Source organism: Phocoena sinus, chromosome 16, assembly GCF_008692025.1.
Source record: "Phocoena sinus isolate mPhoSin1 chromosome 16, mPhoSin1.pri, whole genome shotgun sequence".
Classification (NCBI taxonomy): domain Eukaryota; kingdom Metazoa; phylum Chordata; class Mammalia; order Artiodactyla; family Phocoenidae; genus Phocoena; species Phocoena sinus.
This window is the reverse complement of record NC_045778.1, coordinates 73,947,852-73,970,805: the sequence shown is the minus strand read 5'-3', so window position 1 is coordinate 73,970,805 and position 22,954 is coordinate 73,947,852. Positions and strand designations below refer to the sequence as shown.

Sequence of the window (22,954 nt, the reverse complement as noted above, 5' to 3'; positions counted from 1 at the left end):
ATGAAGGTTTAAAAGTTCTAGTAGTTCTCCAATCATTTCATGAAATAAAGTGACTAACGCTTACCACATTCAATAATGCTTCTAAAGCGCAAGTCACACACAGGTCCAATGCCATGCACTATGAACACCAAATGGTCAACCGGAGGCATTTCCCCTGCAAAAGAAAGAAAGAAAGACATTCATCCATGCATATATACATACACACACACACACACACACACACACACACACACACACACACACACACACAAGCTGGGGACTGTTTAGGTTTTCTTAATTGAATAGCAATATTCAATACCCCTTTTGTCATCATAAACTTGCCAAAATCAGATGAACGCAGCTCAAAGTCCACCTTTTGGCAAATAACAGTGAACTAGACCAAGGAGTGGAGGAAGCAGGCCATTTGTGATCCCAGAAGCTATGAGCCAATGACGATCATCAGTTTTGTACCTATAGAGGCTCCATAACCTTGTAATTTCTTCAGAACTCCCCAGGGCACTAAGCCCCACATGGAGATTCCACTTGCCAATATAAAACTTCAAAATCTTTTCCCAAAATCCTTCTCTTTGTTAGATTCACACATACTATACATGAACATTTCCAAGTTAAATCTACTATTTTACTCTGGTTATTTCATACAGATTCATAACATGAGTACATTTATTTCCAAATCCTGCTCACTGCCTTTTTTTATAAATAAAGTTTTATTGCAACACAGCTAGGCCCATTTGTTTGCATACAAATGCTTTCACACTACAATGGCAGAGTTGCGCAGAGATACAGCAGAGTCTGCATGGCTTGCAAAGCCTAAAATATTTACTACTTCGCCCTTTGCAGAAAAAATTCACCACTCCTGCACTAAAGTAATACAAACTAGTTGAGGCATGACAAAACAAGCCCAAAAATATTGCCAAAAGCCTAGTTTCAACAGCAAAGTGCTTCTTCACAACAATATATATTTTAGAATCTATATTACATGGTTTGTGCACCTTCAACAGAATTCTAAATTAAAGAACAAACAGATATAAAAGTAATAAAAAGGAAAGATCTGTGCCAACCTAGCTGATTTCTGCATGTTATGGCAGGTAATCCTAATAACTATTTCCTTTTTTCATGATTCTAAAATAGAGAAGTCTAAAAATGACCTTAGTCCTAAACAAACTGTACGAACCATCAGGAATTTCATCAAGGTTATCATCAACTCCACGCTTTACAACCCTGGGCCTTGTCTGTCCATCTTGTGTGGTCCCCCATTCATCTGGCACTGATGAGGGCTGGAACTGAACAATAACCTTCAAGATACGAGAGAAGGATTATGACAGAGCTCACTATCAAATTCATTCTCACTATAAGCTAAATACATAATAAACTACTTCATAGTATAGTTTATAATCAGATACTTGTACTGTTCCTCCAAAATCAATTTTGTTAACAGTCCTGCTAGCGTTCAGTAACCATTAAAACTAAGTAAATCAATACCATTATTTCGAATGCTTATGTTGGAAAATAATACAACTAAATCAGAGGTAGTATGCCTTGATTTAAAAATATAACAAACAGGGCTTCCCTGGTGGCGCAGTGGTTGAGAGTCTGCCTGCCGATGCAGGGGACACGGGTTCGTGCCCAGGTCCAGGAAGATCCCACATGCCGTGGAGCGGCTGGGCCCGTGAGCTATGGCCGCTGAGCCTGTGCATCCGGAGCCTGTGCTCCGCAATGGGAGAGGCCACAACAGTGAGAGGCCCGTACCGCAAAAAAAAAAAAAAAAAAAATTCAGGTTTACACATAAGAAATAAAAGTAGAGGAATCCTTGTTTTATAAATACATATAAGGCAAAATCCTCTAAATAACAACGTGCAAATTCAATCTCAATGTCCAAAACGGATTTACCTACCACTTTTCAGGAAGACATATACTATTCTGTTAAATCAACTGTATTAAATTTAGTCCAGTGTTACATGGAAAAATCTCAAATAAACAACCTAACCTACCATCTAAAGGAATCAGGAAAAGAAGAGCAAACAAAGCCCAAAGTCAGCACAAGGAAGGAACTAAAAAAGATCAGAGAGCAAATAAATAAAATTGAGACCAAAAAAAAAAAAAAAACAACAGGAAAGATCAATGAAACCAAGAGCTGGTTTTTTGAAAAAAATTAACAATATTGATAAACCTTTAGCCAGGCTTACCAAGGAGAAAAGAGAGAGGACCCAAATAAACAAAATAAGAAATGAAAGAGGAGAAATAGCAACTGATACCACAGAGACACAAAAAAAACCCATAAGAGAATATTATGAACAGTCATATGCCAACAAATTGGACATATTAGAAGAAACAAATTTCTAGAACCATACAACCTGCCAAGACTGAATCAAGAAGAAACAGACAATTTGAACAGACCAATCACTAGTAGTGAAACTGAATTTCTAATAAAAAGAACTCCCAGCAAACTAAAGTCCAGGACCAGAGAGCTTCCCATGGGAATTCTATCAAACATATAAAGAAGAGCTGAGAAGCTGATACCTACCCTTCTCAAACTATTCCAAAAACTGAAGAGGAGGGAACACTCCCAAATTCATTCTATGAGGCCACCATTACCCTGATACCAAAACCAAACACACTACAAAAAAAAAGAAAATTACAGGCCAATATCTTTAATGTATATGTAAAAACTGTCAACAAAATACTAGCAAACCGAATCCAACAATATATAAAAAGGATCATACACGATGATCAAGTGGGATTTATTCCAAAGATGCAAGGATGGTTCAACATTTGCAAATCAATTAATGTGATATACACATTAACAAAAGGAAGGATTAAAAATCACAATTATCTCAACAGATTCAGAAAAGCATTTGACAAAATTCAACATCTATTCATGGTAAAAAAAAAAAAAACTCTCATCAAAGTTGGTACAGAGGGAACATATCTCAACATAGTAAAGGCCATTTATGAAAAAACCCACAGCTAACAGCACACTCAGTGATGAAAAGCTGATCATATTTCCTCCAAATTCAGAAACAAGACAAGGATGCCCACTCCTGCCACCTCTATTTAACATAGTATTGGAAGTCCTAGCCACAGCAGTCAGAGAAAAAGAAATAAAAGGTATCCAAACTGGAAGGGAAGAAGTAAAACTGTCACTATTTGCAGATGACATGACACTATATATAGAAAACCTTAAAGTCTCCACCAAAAAACTATTAGAACTGATAAATGAATTCAGTAAAGTTGCAGGATACAAGATTAGTATACAGAAATCTGTTGCTTTTCTATACACTAAAAATGAACTATCAGAAAGAGAAAGCAAAAAAAGACAATCCTGCTTAAAATCTCATCATGAAGAATAAAATACCTAGGGGGAATTCCCTGGTGGTCCAGTGGTTAGGATTCTGGGCTTGCACTGCCAGGGGCCCAGGTTCGATCCCTGGTTGGGGAACTAAGATCCCACAAGCTGTGCAACATGGCCAAAAAAAAAAAAAAAGAAGAAGAAAATACCCGGGAATAAACCCCAATGTTCATAGCAGCACAGTTTACAGCAGCCAAGATATGGAAGCAACCCAAGTGTCCATCAACAGACAAATGGATAAAGAAGATGTGGTACACATACATACACACACACACACACACACACGATGGAATATTACTCAGACATAAAAAAGCATGAAATTCTGCAATCTGCAGCAACATGGATGGACCTAGAAAACGTGTGTAGTGAAATAAGTCAGAGAAAGGCAAATACTGTATATCACTTTATTTGTGGAATCTAAAAAATAAAATGGATGTATCAATAGATACCAAAACAGAAACAGACTCACAGATTAAAAAAAAAAAAAACCAAAGTAGTGGTTCCAGTAGGGACAGGGAAAGGGGTAGGGCAAGATTGGGGTGTGGAATTAAGAGACACAAACTACTACATATAAAATAGGTTAGCAACAAGGATATATTATACAGCACAGAGAATTATAGCCATTATTTTGTAATAACTTTTAATGGAGTATAATCTGTAAAACTACTGAATCGCAATGCTGTACACCTGAAACAAGTATAATATTATAAGTCAACTATACTTCAATTAAAAAATAAAATAAATTAATAGTTTAACATTAACCTTCCACCTCTCCCAAAAAAACGAATGCATGCAAGATGGTATGTAAAATTTTGTATGCTTATATAAAAAACAAAAGTTAAAAAAAAATTAAAAAACAAAAGGGTAAGTGTGGTTACCATTAAGAGGCAAAACTAGGGGAATGCAGAGGTAAGAGGCTTTTTTCATTTGATACCCTTTTATACTGTTTAAACTTTGATGGCATATGAATGTTTTTATTTTTACTTATTTTAACAACAGTAAGGACTATAGAGGTGGTTAGAATATAGGTTTTTGTTTTTCTTTTACACTTTTCTATAATAAATAGCCTATGTTCTGAGAAACTACCATATTACTAGCATTATGCTAAATGCTTTTGCATAAATTACCTCACTTCATCAAAAATATGACCCTGGGGGGTAAATCTTATTTATTGCGAGTGAGGAACCTGGAGCTTAGAGAGATTAAGGATGGTAAATGGAAGACTCTAAACACCACACCCAATATCTTTAAAAAAACAAGAAAGGTTTCCAGAGATGATACAAATAAAGAGGAAGAACTTATTTTTACTTTAAAGGTTGAAACAAACCATCATCAAGGGCAAGGTAGGCAAACTATTGCCTGCAGGTCAAACCTGGCCCACTACTTGTTTTTATAAATAACATTTTATTGAAAATAGCCAGGCCCATTGGCTTACATACTGCCTGTAGCTGCTTTCAGAGACTACATGGCCTACAAAGCCTTCAATATTTACTCTCTGGCCCTTCACAGAAAAGTCTGCTGAGCCTGGATCAAGTACAAAAATTTATCAAGCTTAACTTCAACGATGCATACTAAGCTTCAGCTACTGTGTTACCATAAACAGAAACATCATGAGACAAATTTAAATTTCATTTTAGTTTCTATCATTGATATCAACTGTAGCAAACTTAAAAGCAATGCACTAGTTATAAATATATCCCTACTGCAGAGTAAAAATGAACATTTATCAAACATTCAGTAAAATAATTATTTTTTAAAACCTAAACACTTTAATATCTTAAACAACATCACTACCTTTGGATTGTGCATAACAATTGTCTCCCCACTCGGAAACTCTAATCTGCGGTGCCACTGATTTGTGGTTACAGCTTTTTTATATTCAGCCTACAAGGGAAACAACATACAATCCAGTAAGACAAATCTATTAAGAGAAAGTGTGGAAGAAAATTATAACTATGATAGTAATAAAAATAATAGTAATAGCAGCTCTCCTGTACTAACTGGCTACCATACTTAATATCATTTTACATACAGTACCTCACTTAACCGCTCTCAATCAGCGCTAAATAATATTATCCCCATTACCTACAGGTGAAAACCAAGGTTTAAACAGTCTATTAATTTCCTAGGGCTGCCATAACAAAGTACCACAAACTGAGTGGCTTATAAAATCAGAAACTTATTGCCTCACAGTTCTAGAGGCTAGAAGTCTGAAACCAAGGTGTCAGCAGGGCCACATTCCCTCTGAAACTCATAGGGAACTCCTTCCTCGCCTCTTCCTAGCTCCTGGTGGTCTGTCAGCAATCTGTAGTATTCCTTGGCTTACAGACGCATCACTCCAATCCTCTACTTTCACATGGCCTTCTCCCTCTACGTTTGTCTTAACATGACTGTCTTCTTATAAGGACGCCAATCATATTGAATTAGGGGCCCACCCTACTCCAGTATGATCTCTTCTTAATTATATCTGCAACAACTCTATTTCCAAATAAAGTCACATTCTGAAGTACTAGAAGTTAAGACCTCAACCTATCTCTCTCTCTCTTTTTTTTTTTTTTTGGTGGTGGGGGGCAGACACAATTCTAATGCTAGCAGGCAGTTTTAGTTCACAGTTGCACAAGACCACACAGTGATCACAGAGGTAAGGAGCAAAAGCAGAACTGTGGTTCACTCCCACCCACGACCTTCTGACTCCAAAGACTTGACTGTCCCACCACTTTCTTACTCTCCCTCCAGAGACACTATTCTGCTCTCTATAAGGCAAAAGTCTGAGGGTCTCTTGGAGAAAGATTCAAGACCAGGTAAGGGGGAACCTCTGGTACACCCACTGTCCAAAGTCTTTTTTTAAATGAGTAACAGTGGGACTTCCTTGGTGGCGCAGTGGTGAAGACTCTGCGTTCCCAATGCGGCCCGGGTTCAATCCCTGGTCAGGGAACTAGATCCCACATGCATGCCACAACTAAGAGTTCTCATGCCACAACTAAGGAGCCCACTGCTGCAACTAAGGAGCCGGTGCAACCAAATAAATATTTTTTAAAATGAGTAACAGTGATTATTTGACAATCATGTCAAAATAGAAGTGTTTCTTTTTGTCTCCTGGGCAGTCATTCAGTAACAATTCCTCTCCATCAGCCTCTATCCAGCTGACCCTCTTCCTCACTACTTTTTTAAAAAATTTTAATATATTTGTTTACATTTTTTTAAAAGCAAGATCACAAACAAAAATGTTTAAAGATTCACCATCTTAAGAATTATTTTCATTTCTTCGTATTCCCTTTCAATCCACAGCTTTATAATAAATCTTGTCTGGTAGAGTATGTTTCTACTTTTCATTCTTCAAAATGGTCTTGATTACTCTTGATACTTTGATCTTCCATATAAAATTTAGGAGCAGTCTGCAAATTTTACTTAAAAAACCCTGATGTGACTTTGATTGGGATTACATACAATTTATAAAATAATTTGGGAAGAACTGACATCTTTATTATGTTGAGACTGTGCATCTATGAATGTAATATTTTGGTCTATTTCTTTAAGGTCATCTTTTACATCCTTCAATTCTGCTTCATAGTTTATTCTCCATAAAGTTCATATATACCTTTTGTTGGACGATTTTTCTACTTAGCCTGTAGTTTTGTTAGTGTTATAGTCTTCTTTTATTATTATGGTTTCTAATTGGTTATTTCTATTGTGTAGGAATGTTATTAATTTTTATATGCTGATTTTATATCCACAGACTTGCTGAACTCTTACACTGGTACTAATGAAATTTCTAGAGGTTCTCCTAGTTTTCTATGCAGACATTGGTGTAATTATCAAATTAAGGTATTTTTTGTTTCCAATTCTTCTATTGTTTTGTTTTAGTGCTCTGATAGGATAGGATCATCTACAACACTAGCAATATGTATCACTTGATTCTCATTTTCTCACTGGCTTTTTCATTTCCTAACCTCCTCTGCCTCTTCCCTGATCTGGCTTGAGTTTCCTGGGTAGAGGCTGAACAGGAACTAAGGTCTCCTAAAGTTAAGAACAGCTATGTGCTATTGAGACGGTCAATACATGAATTCCATCCTCGAAGCCTGTGTCACCCATTTATAATCAAATATAGTATACACTTTCAAATACTGCTTAGACTTGAAAATATATACTTTAGCTTCAAAATAATAGGACTAAACATTCAACCTTGGGATGCTATACCTTCAGTAGGGTCTTGTCAAGGGTACCAAAAATTATAGTACACATTTGTTTGTTTATTTATTTAGGTCTAAAATTAAGCCAAAGATATCAGCATTCCTTTACATATTTTATTCCTTATTCAAATGATTAAAATTATGTTTTAGGGGCTTCCCTGGTGGCGCAGTGGTTGAGGGTCCGCCTGCCGATGCAGGGGACACGGGTTCGTGCCCCATGCCGGGAAGATCCCACGTGCCGCGGAGCGGCTGGGCCCGTGAGCCATGGCCGCTGAGCCTGCGCTCCGCAATGGGAGAGGCCACAACAGTGAGAGGCCCGCGCACAGCAAAAAAAAAAAAAATTATGTTTTAGGAGACTGGTGCCTCCTGATATTTGGTATTTCCAGGAACAAAATTAATTTTATGCCTTCTTTTCAGTCTTTGCCCTTACCTGGGTTCTGACTCAGCTCTAAATCAGTGTTTTTCAAACTGTGGGTCATGACCAGCAACAAACTGTAAAATTAATATTTTCAATGACATAGAAAATATCTAACTGAATGACACCTAGTGAGGTAAGTGTTGTTCCATGTACCTTTCTTTGTTTCTAATGGTGCGTTAGAGCTCACTCATATCAGCTCACAAGAGCTGATCACACATACCACTTCCCAACTCTGTGTCTAGTTACATCATGTTGCTAGCTTACTATTGGCCATGGTGGGAGTATTCACACCATGGAAATCAGCAAACACTATAAATCAGGGGTTTTTTTCCCTGGAGAGCCAGTTTACCAAACACCACTGCCTCTGATAAATAAACACACATACTCATGTGTGTGTATGTGTGTGTGTGTGTGTGTGTGTGTAAAATGTGGGTACTAAATCTCAATCTAAAATGTATTCTTACTACGCGTTGAAATGAAAAACATTTGAGGCCTCTGTTCTCAACAAGCTTCTTTTCCAATTTACTTAACCCCAACTAACATCTGTCTTAACTTCAGGCCAATATTCACCTTTTTGTACTGTTTTGGTTATAGAACAGTATTTCATAGTCACTATTATAGAGATTAATATTTATAGGGCAGGCACAATTGATAATGACTATGACTAAGGATTACATTTACAAATTTTCTTTTGAAAAAGCAAAATACTCCACAAAAAATCTGTACTATTATAGGTATAAGAAAAACACACACAAACACACAAAAAGAAAAACACGTATATGAATAAAGAACAGTTTAAAAAAATATTTTTAAAATGTAACATTTTATTTGAAAGGATGACAAGATTGTGATTTAATTTTTTTCTTATTTCTATTCATTATATTATGATGTTCTTCAAGGACAAAAAAATTTAGTAATTAACAGTCAGTTGCTAAACTTGACTGTCAGCTCCTAAACAGAACATAAAGCCCAGTCCTTGCTTGAAGCTTTCAAAATATGAATCTAGGGAAGATTAACATTTTAGAGGTCCCTTTTAATGTCAATATTAGTATTGTTTTAATGTTAGTGTTGGTTACATAAGTTTTAGTTAATACATTAAAAAACAGTAACTAAAATGTTCCATACTCCATTTCCCATGTATGCAGATGAATTCATTTAACTTATTTCAAATATTTAATTACTCAATTATTAAGTAGAATTATAACAAGAAATTAACACAATTATGTAAAACAACATTAACCACCAATTTTAAGATGGCTAAAAAGTCTCACAATATTTGTTCCTATTCTTTTTTTTTTTTTTTTTTTTTTAAACATCTTTATTGGGGTATAATTGCCCCACAATGGTGTGTTAGCTTCTGCCCTACAACAAAGCGAATCAGCCATACATATACATATGTTCCCATATGTCTTCCCTCTGTTCCTATTCTTATATTTGTTTTCATAAACCAGAGGTGAATTTCAAGCCTTTTACTGAATATTAATTTGAAAAGCATCCATCTCCTTGGCATGTGTTGTCAGCAGCATAGCATAGCAGCCTAAGCTCTTTTGAAGATTTGATATAAGTACCTTATTATATTAGATCTGTGATGTTCCCCTGAAAAACGTTCTATCTTTAGACACCGAGGCCACAATTAGTACCTCATAAAAGATGACACCGATTAAAAGGCCATCTTCTCTGCGCACAGGATCAAGATAGGCTGTCTTGTTAATAAAGTCTGCTCCACTGTGAGTGATGTTACATGAGGCTCCAACGTATACAGAGTCTATGTGTTTTAAAGAAAAGCATAAAGGAATAAAGCCCACGTACCTCCAGTTTTTCACTGAACTCCTCTGTATAGGGAATAAATCTGCTGTCTGTGTCCCCTTTGTAAAACCAAGTACAGCGTCTCACTTCAGCTGGCTCCTCTTCCCAGTACACGGCTTTCCTCATCCGGTCATAGAGGTAAACGTCGTAGCGCCCTCCATCAGTGCCTAGAACCACATTCTCAGGGTCTGGTTGGACTGGAGCACAAAGACCACATTTTAACTCGACAGTTACAAGGTACATTTAAGAGTAATAAATAATGAATATGGTGACTCATCTATCCTTAAAGACAAAGAACTAAGCTCATTTTTTAAAAAAAACAGAAGTTTAAGATTAATCTGTGCTGCTCAAAATGATGATTCTTTTAAGTGGAGAAGAAATAACGACGGTAAAATATAAAAGCATGATCATGAAATAATTCAAATAATTGGTAGTTTTTTGGGTTTTTTTTAATCAAAGCAGCAATGCTCCATGAAGCATACTTCTAAAGAAAAGGTGATTTTTAAGTCCCAAGATGAAATATCATCAGGATAAACAAAGAAACCTACTTCTATAGTGAAGACTTCTCAGAGTCTTAACACACTCTTGTGCACTATCTCAAGAGATGGAGGTAGTTACAGCACTTCCAAAACTCATCTGACCATGGAACACTTTTTTCACAGCATCTTCAGTAACAAGAGTTCCATAGAAAATGCTTTATAAACGCCCTATAGCTACAAACAAATAAGGGAAATAAGAAAACTGACACGTGGGTTATATGAACGACTCTATTTCTTGGATTTAAACTACCTTTAAACAAAAAAAGAAAATTACTAAAACATTTCTTCAAATACCTTGCTCAAAAAACTCAGAACTTACATTAATATTATCATCTTAAGGTACAGAGACTGGCAGGCTCTACAAGGATTAAAGAATTTGACATTCATAAAAAGTAGGCCATGGATAAATACTCTTCATTTCTCTCTTCCTAAAATCAGATACAAATGATGCAGGATTTGTGCTTACCTGAGTTATAGATTTCTTCAAGATTCAAAGAGTCAAACACACTGAAAGGCATCCACAGTTGTCTGTATTCTATCTCCTTGCAGTAAAACCAGTGGGGTTGGACAGGTTCATATTGGTTTTGAAGTAGAAAAGGAGATGACGCTTGCACAGAGGGACCCGCAGGTCTAGCAGGTGCCTGCTGCTGGGTTGGAGGAGACAGCCCTGGCTGCACTGAAGGAGGAATCTGGGGGGGACAAAAGTTAGGACCATCACGTCTGTCCAAAGGAACAATTTTGTATATGTTTCACACACAAACTAACATAGTAATGATTATCCTAAATATTTCTCTAGACAACTATTTAATAACCAGGCTCCAAAGCAAGTAAAATTTTTAAAAATCTAACAAACCCCAAAATCAGTTGCAAAGTGAACAGGACTTTCTCACACTGGTGGCAAAGTAAACTAATACCTTTACAGAAATCAACCTAGCAGTATGTCTCTTGTGATTCATTTAATCTTTAAAATATGCATATTCATTGGGAATTCCCTGTTGGTCCAGTGGTTAGGACTTGGCGCTTTCGCTGCTGTGGCCCAGGTTCAATCCCTGATCAGGGAACTAAGATCCCACAAGCTCCATGGACAAAAATAAATAAATAAATAAAAATAAAAATAAAATGTGCATATTCCTTGACCTAGACATTCCATTTCTAAGAACTTATCCTAAAGATATAATTGTAAAAATTTACCCATAAGAATGTATATCAAAATGTTATTTATAATAGACAATCAGTGGACACAATCTAAATGTCTAATAGAAACCTGATTAAATAAATCATCTTTTACTCATATGCCGGAATTCTCTAGAACCATTAAAAACGTTTTAGAAAAAATCTTAATAACACCTAAAATATGTTCACAAAAAAACATACATAATGCTTGTGTTGGGACTTCCCTGGGGGCACAGTGGTTAGGCATCCGCCTGCCAGTGCAGGGGATACGGGTTCGAGCCCTGGTCCAGGAAGATCCCACATGCCCTGGAGCATCTAAGCTCGTGCACCACAACTACTGAAGCCTGCGCACCTAGAGCCCATGCTCTGAAACAAGAGAAGCCACCGCAATGAGAAGCGCGGGCACCACAACGAAGAGTAGCCCCCACTCAGGCACAACTAGAGAAAGCTCACGCACAGCAACAGAGACCCAACGCAGCCGAAAATAAATAAAGTAATTAATTAAAAAAGAAAAAAAACCTCAAAACACTATGCTTTTATCTTGAAAAAAAGGATAAGAAAGACATAAAACAAAATAAAAACAGGGTTTTCTAGCGGCAATTTTTATTCATTTGGCTATTCGGCATTTTTCAAATTTTCTGTACTGAAAATACTTTTAAAATCAGAATACAATTATTTTTTAAAATTTTTATTAAAAATCATTTTAGAATATTCTATCAATGCAAATGTACTGAGGTTGATAACTGTACTGGGGTTATGTAAAAAATACCCTTATTCTCAGGAAATACACACTGAAGAATCTAGGAGTAAAGAATCATAATGTATTTAACTGATCTTCAAATGTTTCCCCCCAAAATTGCACATATACAGAGTGAGAAAGGAAGGGAGGGAGGGAGGGGAGAAAAGGATACTCCAACACGTGTCAGCGTGCACGTTCACAAATGATAGAACAAATGTTCATGACAGGTAAATCTGGATTAGGGTACTGGGGTGTTCTCTGTCCTCTTTTTATGTTTGCAACCTTTTTTTTTTTGCTGTACGTGGGCCTCTCACTGCCGTGATGCCTCCCGCCGTGGAGCACAGGCTCCGGACGCGCAGGCTCAGCGGCCATGGCTCACGGGCCCAGCCGCTCCTCAGCATGCGGGATCTTCCCGGACCGGGGCACGAACCCGTGTCCCCTGCATCGGCAGGCAGACTCTCAACCACTACGCCACCAGGGAAGCCCTGCAACCTTTTTTTATATTTAAAATTGTCATTTTAGAAATTCTTAATTAGGAATCTTTACAAAATTTCATCAGCAAACAAAGTATACTAACTTATATTACATGCTACAAATCTGGTTACTTTCCAATATGCTGAAATCCAACATTACCAAGAGTTTGTGTATTGGTAAGATTTAAATTAGATGGTAAATGGAACCCATTCTTTATCCCCAAGAGAGAAGTCAGGTTACACTCTGATTGAAATACTATTATCTCTGCCACACTGGGCTGGGTTCTTAATTCTTCCTTTCAGTCATTTCCCTTTTTTTTTGATTCAGTTCACTTCCCTTTGGAAGTCAGTTGAATAATTAGTGGGGAAAAAAGGCATAAAGGAATTTCATAAAATTTACCCAATGCAAAAGTTATTCCATTGCTCCCCTGAGACAGAGTTTGACTGTCTAGATCCAAACTCCATAAATGTAAATAAAAGAAATTATTGGAGTAATCAATTTTAGTCCCACTAATTGAGTGTTTTGATTGAGTAGTATAATTAAAAAATGAGAAGCTGGCAGTCTGTTAATAATTGCTCCAACTCTCACATGTCCCTAGATGACATTTGTTATTGATATCTTACATTAAATCTGGAAATATTGGCATATGGTTAACTCATTAAAATCAATTACTACCTCCATAAATAGATAATATAAACTAAAATATGAACCATTCAATGAGCTATCTTTAAAAGATTGTTTACTTCAAAGCATGTAGCTTAAAAAAAATACCCTCTGAAAATAATTTGTCATCATATTGATTATTTAAAGCACAGTGTTGGGCTTCCCTGGTGGCGCAGTGGTTGAGAGTCCACCTGCCAATGCAGGGGACACAGGTTCGTGCCCCGGTCCGGGAAGATCCCACACGCCGTGGAGTGGCTGGGCCCATGAGCCATGGCCGCTGAGCCTGTGCGTCCGGAGCCTGTGCTCCGCAACAGGATAGGCCACAACAGTGAGAGGTCCGCGTACCACAAAAAAAAAAAGAAAAAAAGCACAGTGTTTCCAAAAACACAGGTTAAGATGAGAGCGATTAAAAATTACAGTGAGTAATTAGGATATAAAAAACATGTTTCCATACCGATGGCAGAGATCCTGGAGGCATCTGGTACATCTGAACATGGGGTCCAGAGGGCGGGGGATGGGTAGGATGGGCCGGTGTTTGGCCCTGCTGCAGCTGTGGTGGTGCAATATAAGGATTAGCCCTGCTGCTTACAGCTGTGTGGCGATATGGATTGTATCCTTGTTGGGGCGTTCCTTGGGGTGGGCTCCCAAAATTTGAAGGAGGGAGACTACTAGGCTGAGAAGGCAGATAAGTATTTATTCCCATTTGTGAAGCAGGTGGAGCACCATAGTGAGCCTTCGAAATGGATGGTGAAAATGCATTCGACATATCTTGGGATCCGGTGGTAAAAGGGAGAGCAGTTGCGGGCTTGGAGAATGCTGACTGTCCAGCCGATGTTGCTGCAGTTGTTAACGGTGACTGTCCAATATTCCCAAAAGGATCACTACTGCTTGATACCTGAGAGAAGTAACTAAATGTCTGTGGGGTAGACGTGTGAGCAGAAGTCTGACCAAGGAAGCTGTCCTCCTCACCTACATCTGTGGAATCCTCTGAAAGGGAACAGAAGGGTACATGGTTTAAAGGTATGCCATCACTCTGTAGATAAGACTGTATACCGCAGATCTAGCAATTATACCTCTTATTTTGTTGTTCAAACTTACATTTCTGCATTAAAGACAATAATGAAAAACTTTTTTCTTTGAAATAAATAACTAGAAAACATGAATAAGAAACAAGAGGGAAAAATACTAACTCATTCGTAAGCTCACCTCCCAGAGACAATCACTGTTAACACGGTTAATATTTTGATACATACCTTTCCACACTTTTAAAATAAATATAGTTATATACTATTTATTTTGTAGACATGTATAAATTATGTAGACATATATGTATATACGAGAAGGTTTTAAAAATGGAAACAAAATCTATACTCCTAGTTTTACATGTTATTTTGAATACTGTTTTTTCCTGGTAAGAAACAATTCAAATACTATTCTGCTACCCAAACACACAAAACTTTATTTCTACAGTAAGGACAAGAAACTAAAGTACAGACATTAACTCTGTTGACAACAAGGGGTGTGTCAGGGCTCTTACCTACAAAGCACTGATTATATAAGTGAACATGTGGTATTTGTATTCCTGAGGCAAAGTAGGTCAACCATTAATTGCCATCCCTAAAACCACACAGTATCACAACCAGATAGTCATTAGAGAATGCCAAATCACTGGAAAAGTCATTTTCTAACTAAGGGAAGTTCTCCTCACTTCCCTTTGCCCAACTTGATCTTCACTGTGGGTATTATTAGCACCAAACTATTTATCCTCTCTTCTGCTACCAAGTCGTAAAATAGTGATAAAAACATTTTCCTTCTACATGGCCTCAAAAGTCCATTCTGGGCTTCCCTGGTGGTGCAGTGGTTAAGAATCCGTCTGCCAATGCAGGGGACATGGGTTCAAGCCCTAGTCCGGGAAGATCCCACATGCCGCGGAGCAAATAAGCCCGTACGCCACAACTACTGAGCCTGCGCTCTAGAGCCCACAAGCCTCAACTACTGAAGGTTGCATGCCACAACTACTGAAGCCTGCATGCCTAGAGTCCGTGCTCCGCAACAAGAGAAGCCACCGCAATGAGAAGCCCGTGCACTGCAACAAGTAGCCTGCACTCACCACAACTAGAGAAAGTCCGTGCAACAACAAAGAACTGACTCAGCCATACATACATACACACATACATACATACATAAATAAACAGAAATAAAAAAGCCCAGTCTACCTTTCCTCAGGAAACTTTTAGGAGGCCTTAGCTTCTAACGTTGTCTTCCTCTTCCTAATCTTTTCCTTCTCCCATCTCATTCCCTCCTATTTCCAATTCCCTCTTATCTCCCACTCCTGGAGGCATAGAGCAGATCAGAAGGGTGGACCCTCTCCCAGTACACAGGCACACTAGTCCCTGCCCTTGAGACCTGCCAAAGGGTGGCCTTTCAAGCTCTGAGCTCCTTCTTGACCTTTACTGAATGAGGCCTTCAGCTCTTAGGCTGCTCTCATTATATTTCACACACATCAATTTAACTGAGATACTCCACTATTCAAAATACTCCTCTGAGTTGTTTCTTTGTAACTAAAAATATCTTCCTGCACAAGGGCCCCACCCCCCACCCCGGCACCGTCTGCTTATATCGTTCTACTTTTCTGATACATTTACGATTCCAACCCTCTCTTTTCAGTCACATGAACCTCACTTGGACTCAGATTTCTTAGTTGATGTCTTAACATCTAAAAGCAGAGGAAAAAACCTCTGTGGTATCTTTCATCCTCTAAGACAACTTGGGATCAACCTGATTAGCATTAATTACAAACAAAATACTGATCTCAACAAGCTGCCAGCCTCACCTCAGGGGCACTTTCTAATTACATGTGGACACATCTGGCATCAAGAACCATAACTTTAATAAGCACCTGTATACCTGTGACACTCCCAACTCTGTCTCAAACTGAGACTGATCTTATGTGTCCCAGAACCTATTTTCCAACTGCCTCCTCAATACTTTTTGACAGGTTCAGCCACATATACCTCAGACTTAGTTAAGCCTGAACTGAATTTATCATCTTAACTGTCCCCCCTCATGTCCCCCTTTTACACATCTCACTAACCTCAACAGATGTCTGCTAACATCCATCCAGACACTCAAACCAGAAACCTCCTCTCTCAGACTGCTCCCTCCCCCTCACACCCTTCATTTAATCATTCAGATCCTCATTAAAGAAATATGTACACAGTATCCATTATATGCCAGGTGGTGCCATGTCTTGGGGCTGAAACTGAACAAAGAGAAGGGAACTCTGCACTGCACAGCCTGGACGCCCGTGAGTCACTAAATCCCAACAATTCGACTGTGTAGAAATCTCTCATATCTGTTCCCTGCTCTTCACACCCAGTGCGGCTGACCAGGGCTAGAGTGCCACCGGCTCCTGCCTGACTCGCAGTGGCTTCCAGATCGGCCACTCTTGCTTCGGTCAGCTTCACTCTAGTGCAATCTCTGCAATCTCAGGAAACTCCAGTCTTTCTGAAACACACCTCTAATCCCACTGCCTTGTTCAGAACCCTTCAAGGGCACCCTCCACACCCTACAGGGTAAACTACAAACTCCTCAGTGTGGTGTCTGAGGCCCTTCATGATCTGGGCCCCGCTAAGCACTTGAAGCACTCCCCTACATTCACTCTAGTCACATGGAGGGGTGCAGCGGGGGAGGGACGGGGTGAGAGGGAAAAAGCGGGGGATGGAAAGCGAATGTGAGTACCTACCACCAAATCCCACCAAATCAGCAGGTTTCTCTCACACCTCCAGACTCTCACATGTCTGTCTCCCCAGACTCCCTAATTTCTATGTATCCTTCAATATTCGGCTCAAGAACTGCCTCCTCTGTGAGGTCCTGAAGGCCCGAGGGATATCCTCTCCCTGGTCAGCCAGCCTGACAGCCACAGTTCTCACAGCAGCCTATCAATCCCTCTCTCCAGCCGTCATAAACCTGTATCACAATTACTTACACAGCTGGGTACACTGCGTCTGTATATACTGTGCAGTCGTGAGGGCAATGCTGTCTGCTCCTCTGTGTCTCCCGGACATCGGGAACAGGGCCTGGCAAACGAAGCTGCTCAATCCAGGTTTGTGAAATGAAATTGCTTCCTATGTGTCTCTTTCACTGACATGATTAACTGTTGCTTCCAATATGACAGGTTCTCCTTTTGTCTCTGGAAATTATCTGAATGGGTTTCTAATGATCAAATCTTTTTTAAAGGTAGAAAACTATTTGTTACAGAATTTTAGTTCTAAAAAGTATTAATTTTCCTATTAAAAAAATAAACCGGGCTTCCCTGGTGGCACAGTGGTTGAGAGTCCGCCTGCCGATGCAGGGGACACGGGTTCATGCCCCGGTCCAGGAAGATCCCACATGCCGCGGAGCGGCTCGGCCCGTGAGCCATGGCCGCTGAGCCTGCGCGTCCAGAGCCTGTGCTCCGCAATGGGAGAGGCCACAACAGTGAGAGGCCCGCATACCGCAAAAAAAACAAAAATAATAAAAAAATAAATCATCTCCAAGAAACAATAGTTTTCAAGACAGGTAAGTTATCCTGTTACTTGGCAATGAATATGTTTAGCATTTACGGACAGTAACAGACACAAACAAGTTATATAGCAAGGAAGATGGGGCATGAATCAAACATCTGTGAAAAAAAAAATAAAAAATAAAAAATAAAAAAATAAAAAAAAAATAAAAAAAAAAAAAAAAAAAAAAAAAACATCTGTGAAGCAGAGGATGACATGAAAACCCCATGTACAGCCTTATTTATTCCTGCAACCTCCCAAAGCATTCTGCTCCAGCCATGCTAGTCCTCCACCAAAAATGGCAATGCTGAACCTTTCAGCCACACTATCAAAACAAGACATACATATTCCTGACTGCCACCCTTTCATTCATTCGACAAGTTTCTATTGAAAAATCGGTCTACAGCATACCAGACACTGTTATAGGCATAAGTTCCTGCTCTCATAGAGCTTATATGTTAGTGGGATAAGATAAACAAATATGGGACTTCCCTGGTGGTGCAGTGGTTAAGAATCCACTTGCCAATGCAGGGGACAAGGGTTCGATCCCTGGTCTGGGAAGATCTCACGTGCCACGGAGCAACTAAGCCCGTGTGGCACAACTACTGAAGCCTGTGCGCCTAGAGCCCATGCTCCGCAACAAGAAGCCACAACAATGTGACGCCCGCGCACCACAACGAAGAGTAGCCCCCACTCACCATAACTAGAGAAAGCCTGCATGCAGCAACGAAGACCCAACGCAGCCAAAAATAAAAAGTAAAATAAATTTAAAAAATTTAAAAAGATAAACAAATATTTGTACACGTCAGGTGGTGATAAGTACCAAGAAGAAACATAACACAAGGGAAGAGGAACCATCATGTATTGTCTCCGATTTGCCCTTCTTCACTTCTCCATGAAACTTTCCTCAGTCTTCCAAACAAGAATAAATTATTCAACAGGAAAATATTCAACATTTACTGAGGATCTATGTGCTAGGCACTAAACAAGATCCTAGAAATAAAAAGGTAAATAAGTTATAGCTGCAAACTTCAAGAAGCCCACAGTCCAAATAGAGAGGCAGACATGTTTATTTCTTAAACATTTATATAACACTATGTGCCAAGCACTATATTCCGTGCCTTACAAAAATCAGTTCACTTCTCATCACAGCGCATATGGAAAATGAAGAACAGAGAGGTAAAGTAACATGCCTGAGGTCACACAGCAAGTAATTGGCAGGGCTAGGGCTGGAATACAGTCTGTGCTCCTAAACACCAGCTCTGGGTTATGCCACGTAATCGTTAAAAAGCAATCTCCCTAGACAATAATAAAGATATGTACAAAGTGCTAAGATGCACACAGGAGTAGGGACATGAGAACAAGCAAGGGCTCCTTAGAGAAAATGATGCATCGCCTTGAAAGATGACTGCGTTCTGTACCTCTACTTTGCAAATACTACGTGTCTATCCTAAGAGATATCCTACAGTACCCCAGGAGAGGAGGAGGCACTGTCTAATTTTTTTGCATTCCCTGCAAGCACCTGTGGAATGCCAGTTCATGAGTGTCTAGCACTGGGAACAGTTCCTTCCACGAAGAGCTTGGCCCCCGCCCCCAACATCCCAAAGTCCTCAGGCCACTCAAACCTGGCCACTGATGGCCCTGGCAAGGTACCAGAGAGTCGGGTCCAGGCACAAGGAAAACCTCCCGTCCGACCCTCGCCACCGCCCGCCCCTCGCCACCGCCCGCCGCCCGCCCACCTCCCCGCACACACTGGCCCCACCGGATCCTCATCTCCTTATTACCTCCAGGCAAGAGCAGGGAGGCCGAGGCAGCGGCAGCCTGGGTAACTGGGATAAAGGGCACGTTGAAGCTGAACTCCGTGGCCGAGGAGGAGAAAAGTAAGTTAGTGCCCGACGAGGAGGTGGAAGCTGCGCCTCCGCCACCGTTAGGTTTCCTCTCAGCCATGGCTGCGGCCCACCATTCCGTTACACGTCTACTGGGGGCCGGTGCGGAACCACCAGCCGGAAACCGGTCACGGTAGGGGCCAACAAACTTCCGCACTTGCGCACAAGGGCCGGAACTCCGGACGGCTGGTCAGCCTCCCTCTGCCTTCTCCTACAAGCCGCCAGGAACCAACATGGCGGCGCAGGCTTCACGCCCGGGTCCTAGCACGTGACACCCTCGGCCGCTGCCGGGGCCGGAAGGGAGGCAGAGGTGGAGGCTGCGACTGGGGTTGGAGCATGGGAGAGGGAACGCTTCTGGTTGTGAATCAAAGTACGAATCGGCACTGAAAATCTCGGGTTGCGGGGGCTGTCTAGGCTTCCTAAAAGTACCCACAGAAGCGTCTAACTAGATAAAATTTTGGCGGAACAGCGAAAGCACGCAGGCGCAGGTAGCAGAGTGCTAGCCGCAGACAGAGGGAGGAAAAGGTGTGGGGGCCATTTGCAGCTAAAGTCTAGCCAAACTCACCAATTGTAACCAAACACCCGCATCTAACCCGCCCACGTTGTTTTGGACTGAATTGAACTCTTGTCATTCGCCCAGAAATAGAAATGGTAGAACTTTTGAAGTTTTCAAGCCAAAGAGAAGAAAAAAAAGTTTAAAAGTGAAACCAGGGAATTGACATTTAAAATAGGCGTGTGACTTTTATAATAATCTGTCTAAAATAATCTGTCTAAAATAATCTGACTAGTTTAATCCTAAAATGCACTATGGATAATTTGGATATAATTGTCATCTTTCACATAGTTAGAGATTATGAAAGAAAAAATAACAGATAATCAACTTCTTGGAGGGTGGGAGAGGGATAGAAGAAACCCAAAGGAAGCTTTCAAATAATGAAACTACCCTCTCCCCCAGCTGTTCACACCTATATAGTATCTGTTTATTTATTAATTCAACAACTAGTATGCTTACTGTCAAAACAAAACAAAAACAAAGCCAGATACTAGTTTAAAGCAATAAGGATAGATTTTTATTGCATTAAGGAAGTGGGTTCATCGTGAACTGAACTGAACTTCCCCAAAACAAAAGGCTGGAGACTTTAAAGATTGGCGTGTGCTAAGGCAAAGGCATCGAAAGGTGCCAAGGGGTGTTGGTCCATGCGACTGGGCTTGTTAATTGGCACTTATATGGAGCAGAAATTAACTTCTCATATCTTTATGACATGCAGTGGTGCAAGTTAGAGCAAGGTACCCACCAGGCTGGGAGGAGACAGCTCTCAGGTCCTTGAGAAGGCAGTTTTGGGTGACAAAAGATTTATATCCGAAAGGGGTGGAGAAAGGATTTATAATCGCAAGCTTTCTAAAGTAACTGCTTTAAAGGAGGTTCAGGGCCTATATGCCTATCACCTGGTTTGGGTTGGAAGAAACAGTAAATTCTCCTGGCAGTGTTGAGCTTTCTCAGGCAGGCATTTTAAGGGGGACAGGGTTCATCCTGGGGACGTGGCCTTAAGCTGTTGGTAGCCATTCTAGAGTTTGGCCAAGGGGGTCTTTGTCATTACTATGGGTGGTCAAAGCAGTATACTAAACATTGGGGTACCATGGTATACAAGATAGACACAGGACCTTTCCTTCTTGGAGCTTACAGTCTGGTCAGGAAGACAGACAACTAAACACATAATAACAATAAAATTAAGTGTGATGAAAATCTCAAAGTGTGTTGTGTGGAATATTGACACCATCAGGAGAGGGAGGTGTAACCCTTTTAGGGGAGGGATAGCAAGTATTTAGAACAATCAGACCATCAACAAAGGACCTACCTCGTCTGGAGTGACATGAAAGGCTTTCCTGAAGAAGAAATATTAAAGTTGACACCTGAAAGCCAATAAGTAGAAGTTAACCGGAAAAGCTTGGAGGAGAGGGACCGGAAGAAGTGGTGAGAGACAATTACAGATAAAGTTACAGTATGTAGGGTTACCTTAAGATGCCATATTTTAATGTTAAAAGAAACACGGGTTACAGCATGGCTGGAGCCTAGTGAGCAACTGAGAGAAAGCTGGGAGATAAGAATGAAAAGTAGACCAAGGCCAGATGATACAGGGTCCTTACAAGTTAAGAGCAAAAGGGACTGAAAGAAGGATTTAAAGGAAGGTGGAGAAATAACATTTGCTCTGTAGAAAGTTCACTCTGTCCTCAGTGTAATAAAATAGATAAGGAAAGAGCAAGCCTCGGGAGCAGAAAAAACAGTTGGCCGACTGCTGCAGTGGACCAGCTGAGCAATGATGGTGGCTCAAATTAGAGCGACTGCAGTAGGAATGAACAGAAACAGGAGTAATTTCTGGGGAAAGATGTCAGATTGAACAGCTGTATCTTCATTTTCTTCTTCCTGAAGCTCTGTTGAAAACACAGATGGATTTGCTTGTTTTTTTTAGGCATAAACCCATAAGGATGAGGAAAATGGGAGAAGATTTGGCAGCAACAGATTTTGGAAGGCACCAAAAAAATAGGCAAGTAGTAGATGATTTAGCAAACCAGTAATGGGGAACACTCAAAGACAACATTATTTGCACCACAGGATCACCAAAAGATTTAGGACCTGATGACCTCAGGCACCTCTGGAAGTGGCAGTCCAGTGGAAGAGAGAGATCCTATAATTAGGAGGATTGGTTAAAACTGTTTAAGAAACAGACCCCCTCCCCCACTCTCAGTAACTGGACTATTGACCATCCCCCTTAAAGGAAAAAGGCTGGGGCTTCCCTGGTGGCGCAGTGGTTGAGAGTCTGCCTGCCGATGCAGGGAACACAGGTTCGTGCCCCGGTCCGGGAAGATCCCACATGCCGCAGAGCGGCTGGGCCCGTGAGCCATGGCAGCTGAGCCTGCACGTCTGGAGCCTGTGCTCCGCAGCGGGAGAGGCCACAGCAAGGAGAGGCCCGCGTACCGCAAAAAAAAAAGGAAAAGGGCTGAGTTTTCCCTTCTGGAGAGGGTAAAACAGAAGGAAGATTAAGCAAATACATACATACTGAGTAATAAAACACCCTGTTGCACAAACCCAGCCCAATTTCTTCACTCAGCTCCAAAAACACTAGCTGCTGGGTCTTCAACCTCTAGGCAGGAGATTAGAAGCATCTTGTTGGGGTCAG

At 40.3% G+C, this 22,954-nt stretch overlaps 1 protein-coding gene and 1 non-coding gene across 5 annotated transcripts in view; one reads left to right on the top strand and one right to left on the bottom strand.

Annotated features, from left to right (window-relative positions):
* Nucleotides 1–19,930, bottom strand: part of SEC23IP (SEC23 interacting protein) — a 51,200-nt gene extending 31,270 nt beyond the window's left edge. For all 4 annotated transcript variants that reach the window (XM_032608120.1, XM_032608121.1, XM_032608119.1 and 1 more), the window contains exons 1-7: nucleotides 19,677–19,930; nucleotides 13,803–14,335; nucleotides 10,766–10,988; nucleotides 9,764–9,957; nucleotides 5,141–5,230; nucleotides 1,172–1,292; nucleotides 65–154 (exon numbers count right to left, since the gene is read on the bottom strand). In XM_032608120.1, coding sequence (XP_032464011.1) covers nucleotides 65–154; nucleotides 1,172–1,292; nucleotides 5,141–5,230; nucleotides 9,764–9,957; nucleotides 10,766–10,988; nucleotides 13,803–14,335; nucleotides 19,677–19,839 — 1,414 coding nt within the window. In that variant the 5' untranslated portion in view covers nucleotides 19,840–19,930. The remainder of the gene's footprint in view (nucleotides 1–64; nucleotides 155–1,171; nucleotides 1,293–5,140; nucleotides 5,231–9,763; nucleotides 9,958–10,765; nucleotides 10,989–13,802; nucleotides 14,336–19,676) is intronic.
* TRNAA-UGC lies at nucleotides 3,364–3,436 on the top strand. The gene has a single exon. It is a non-coding gene; the product is annotated as a tRNA-Ala (tRNA).
* Nucleotides 19,931–22,954: the final 3,024 nt, after the last annotated feature.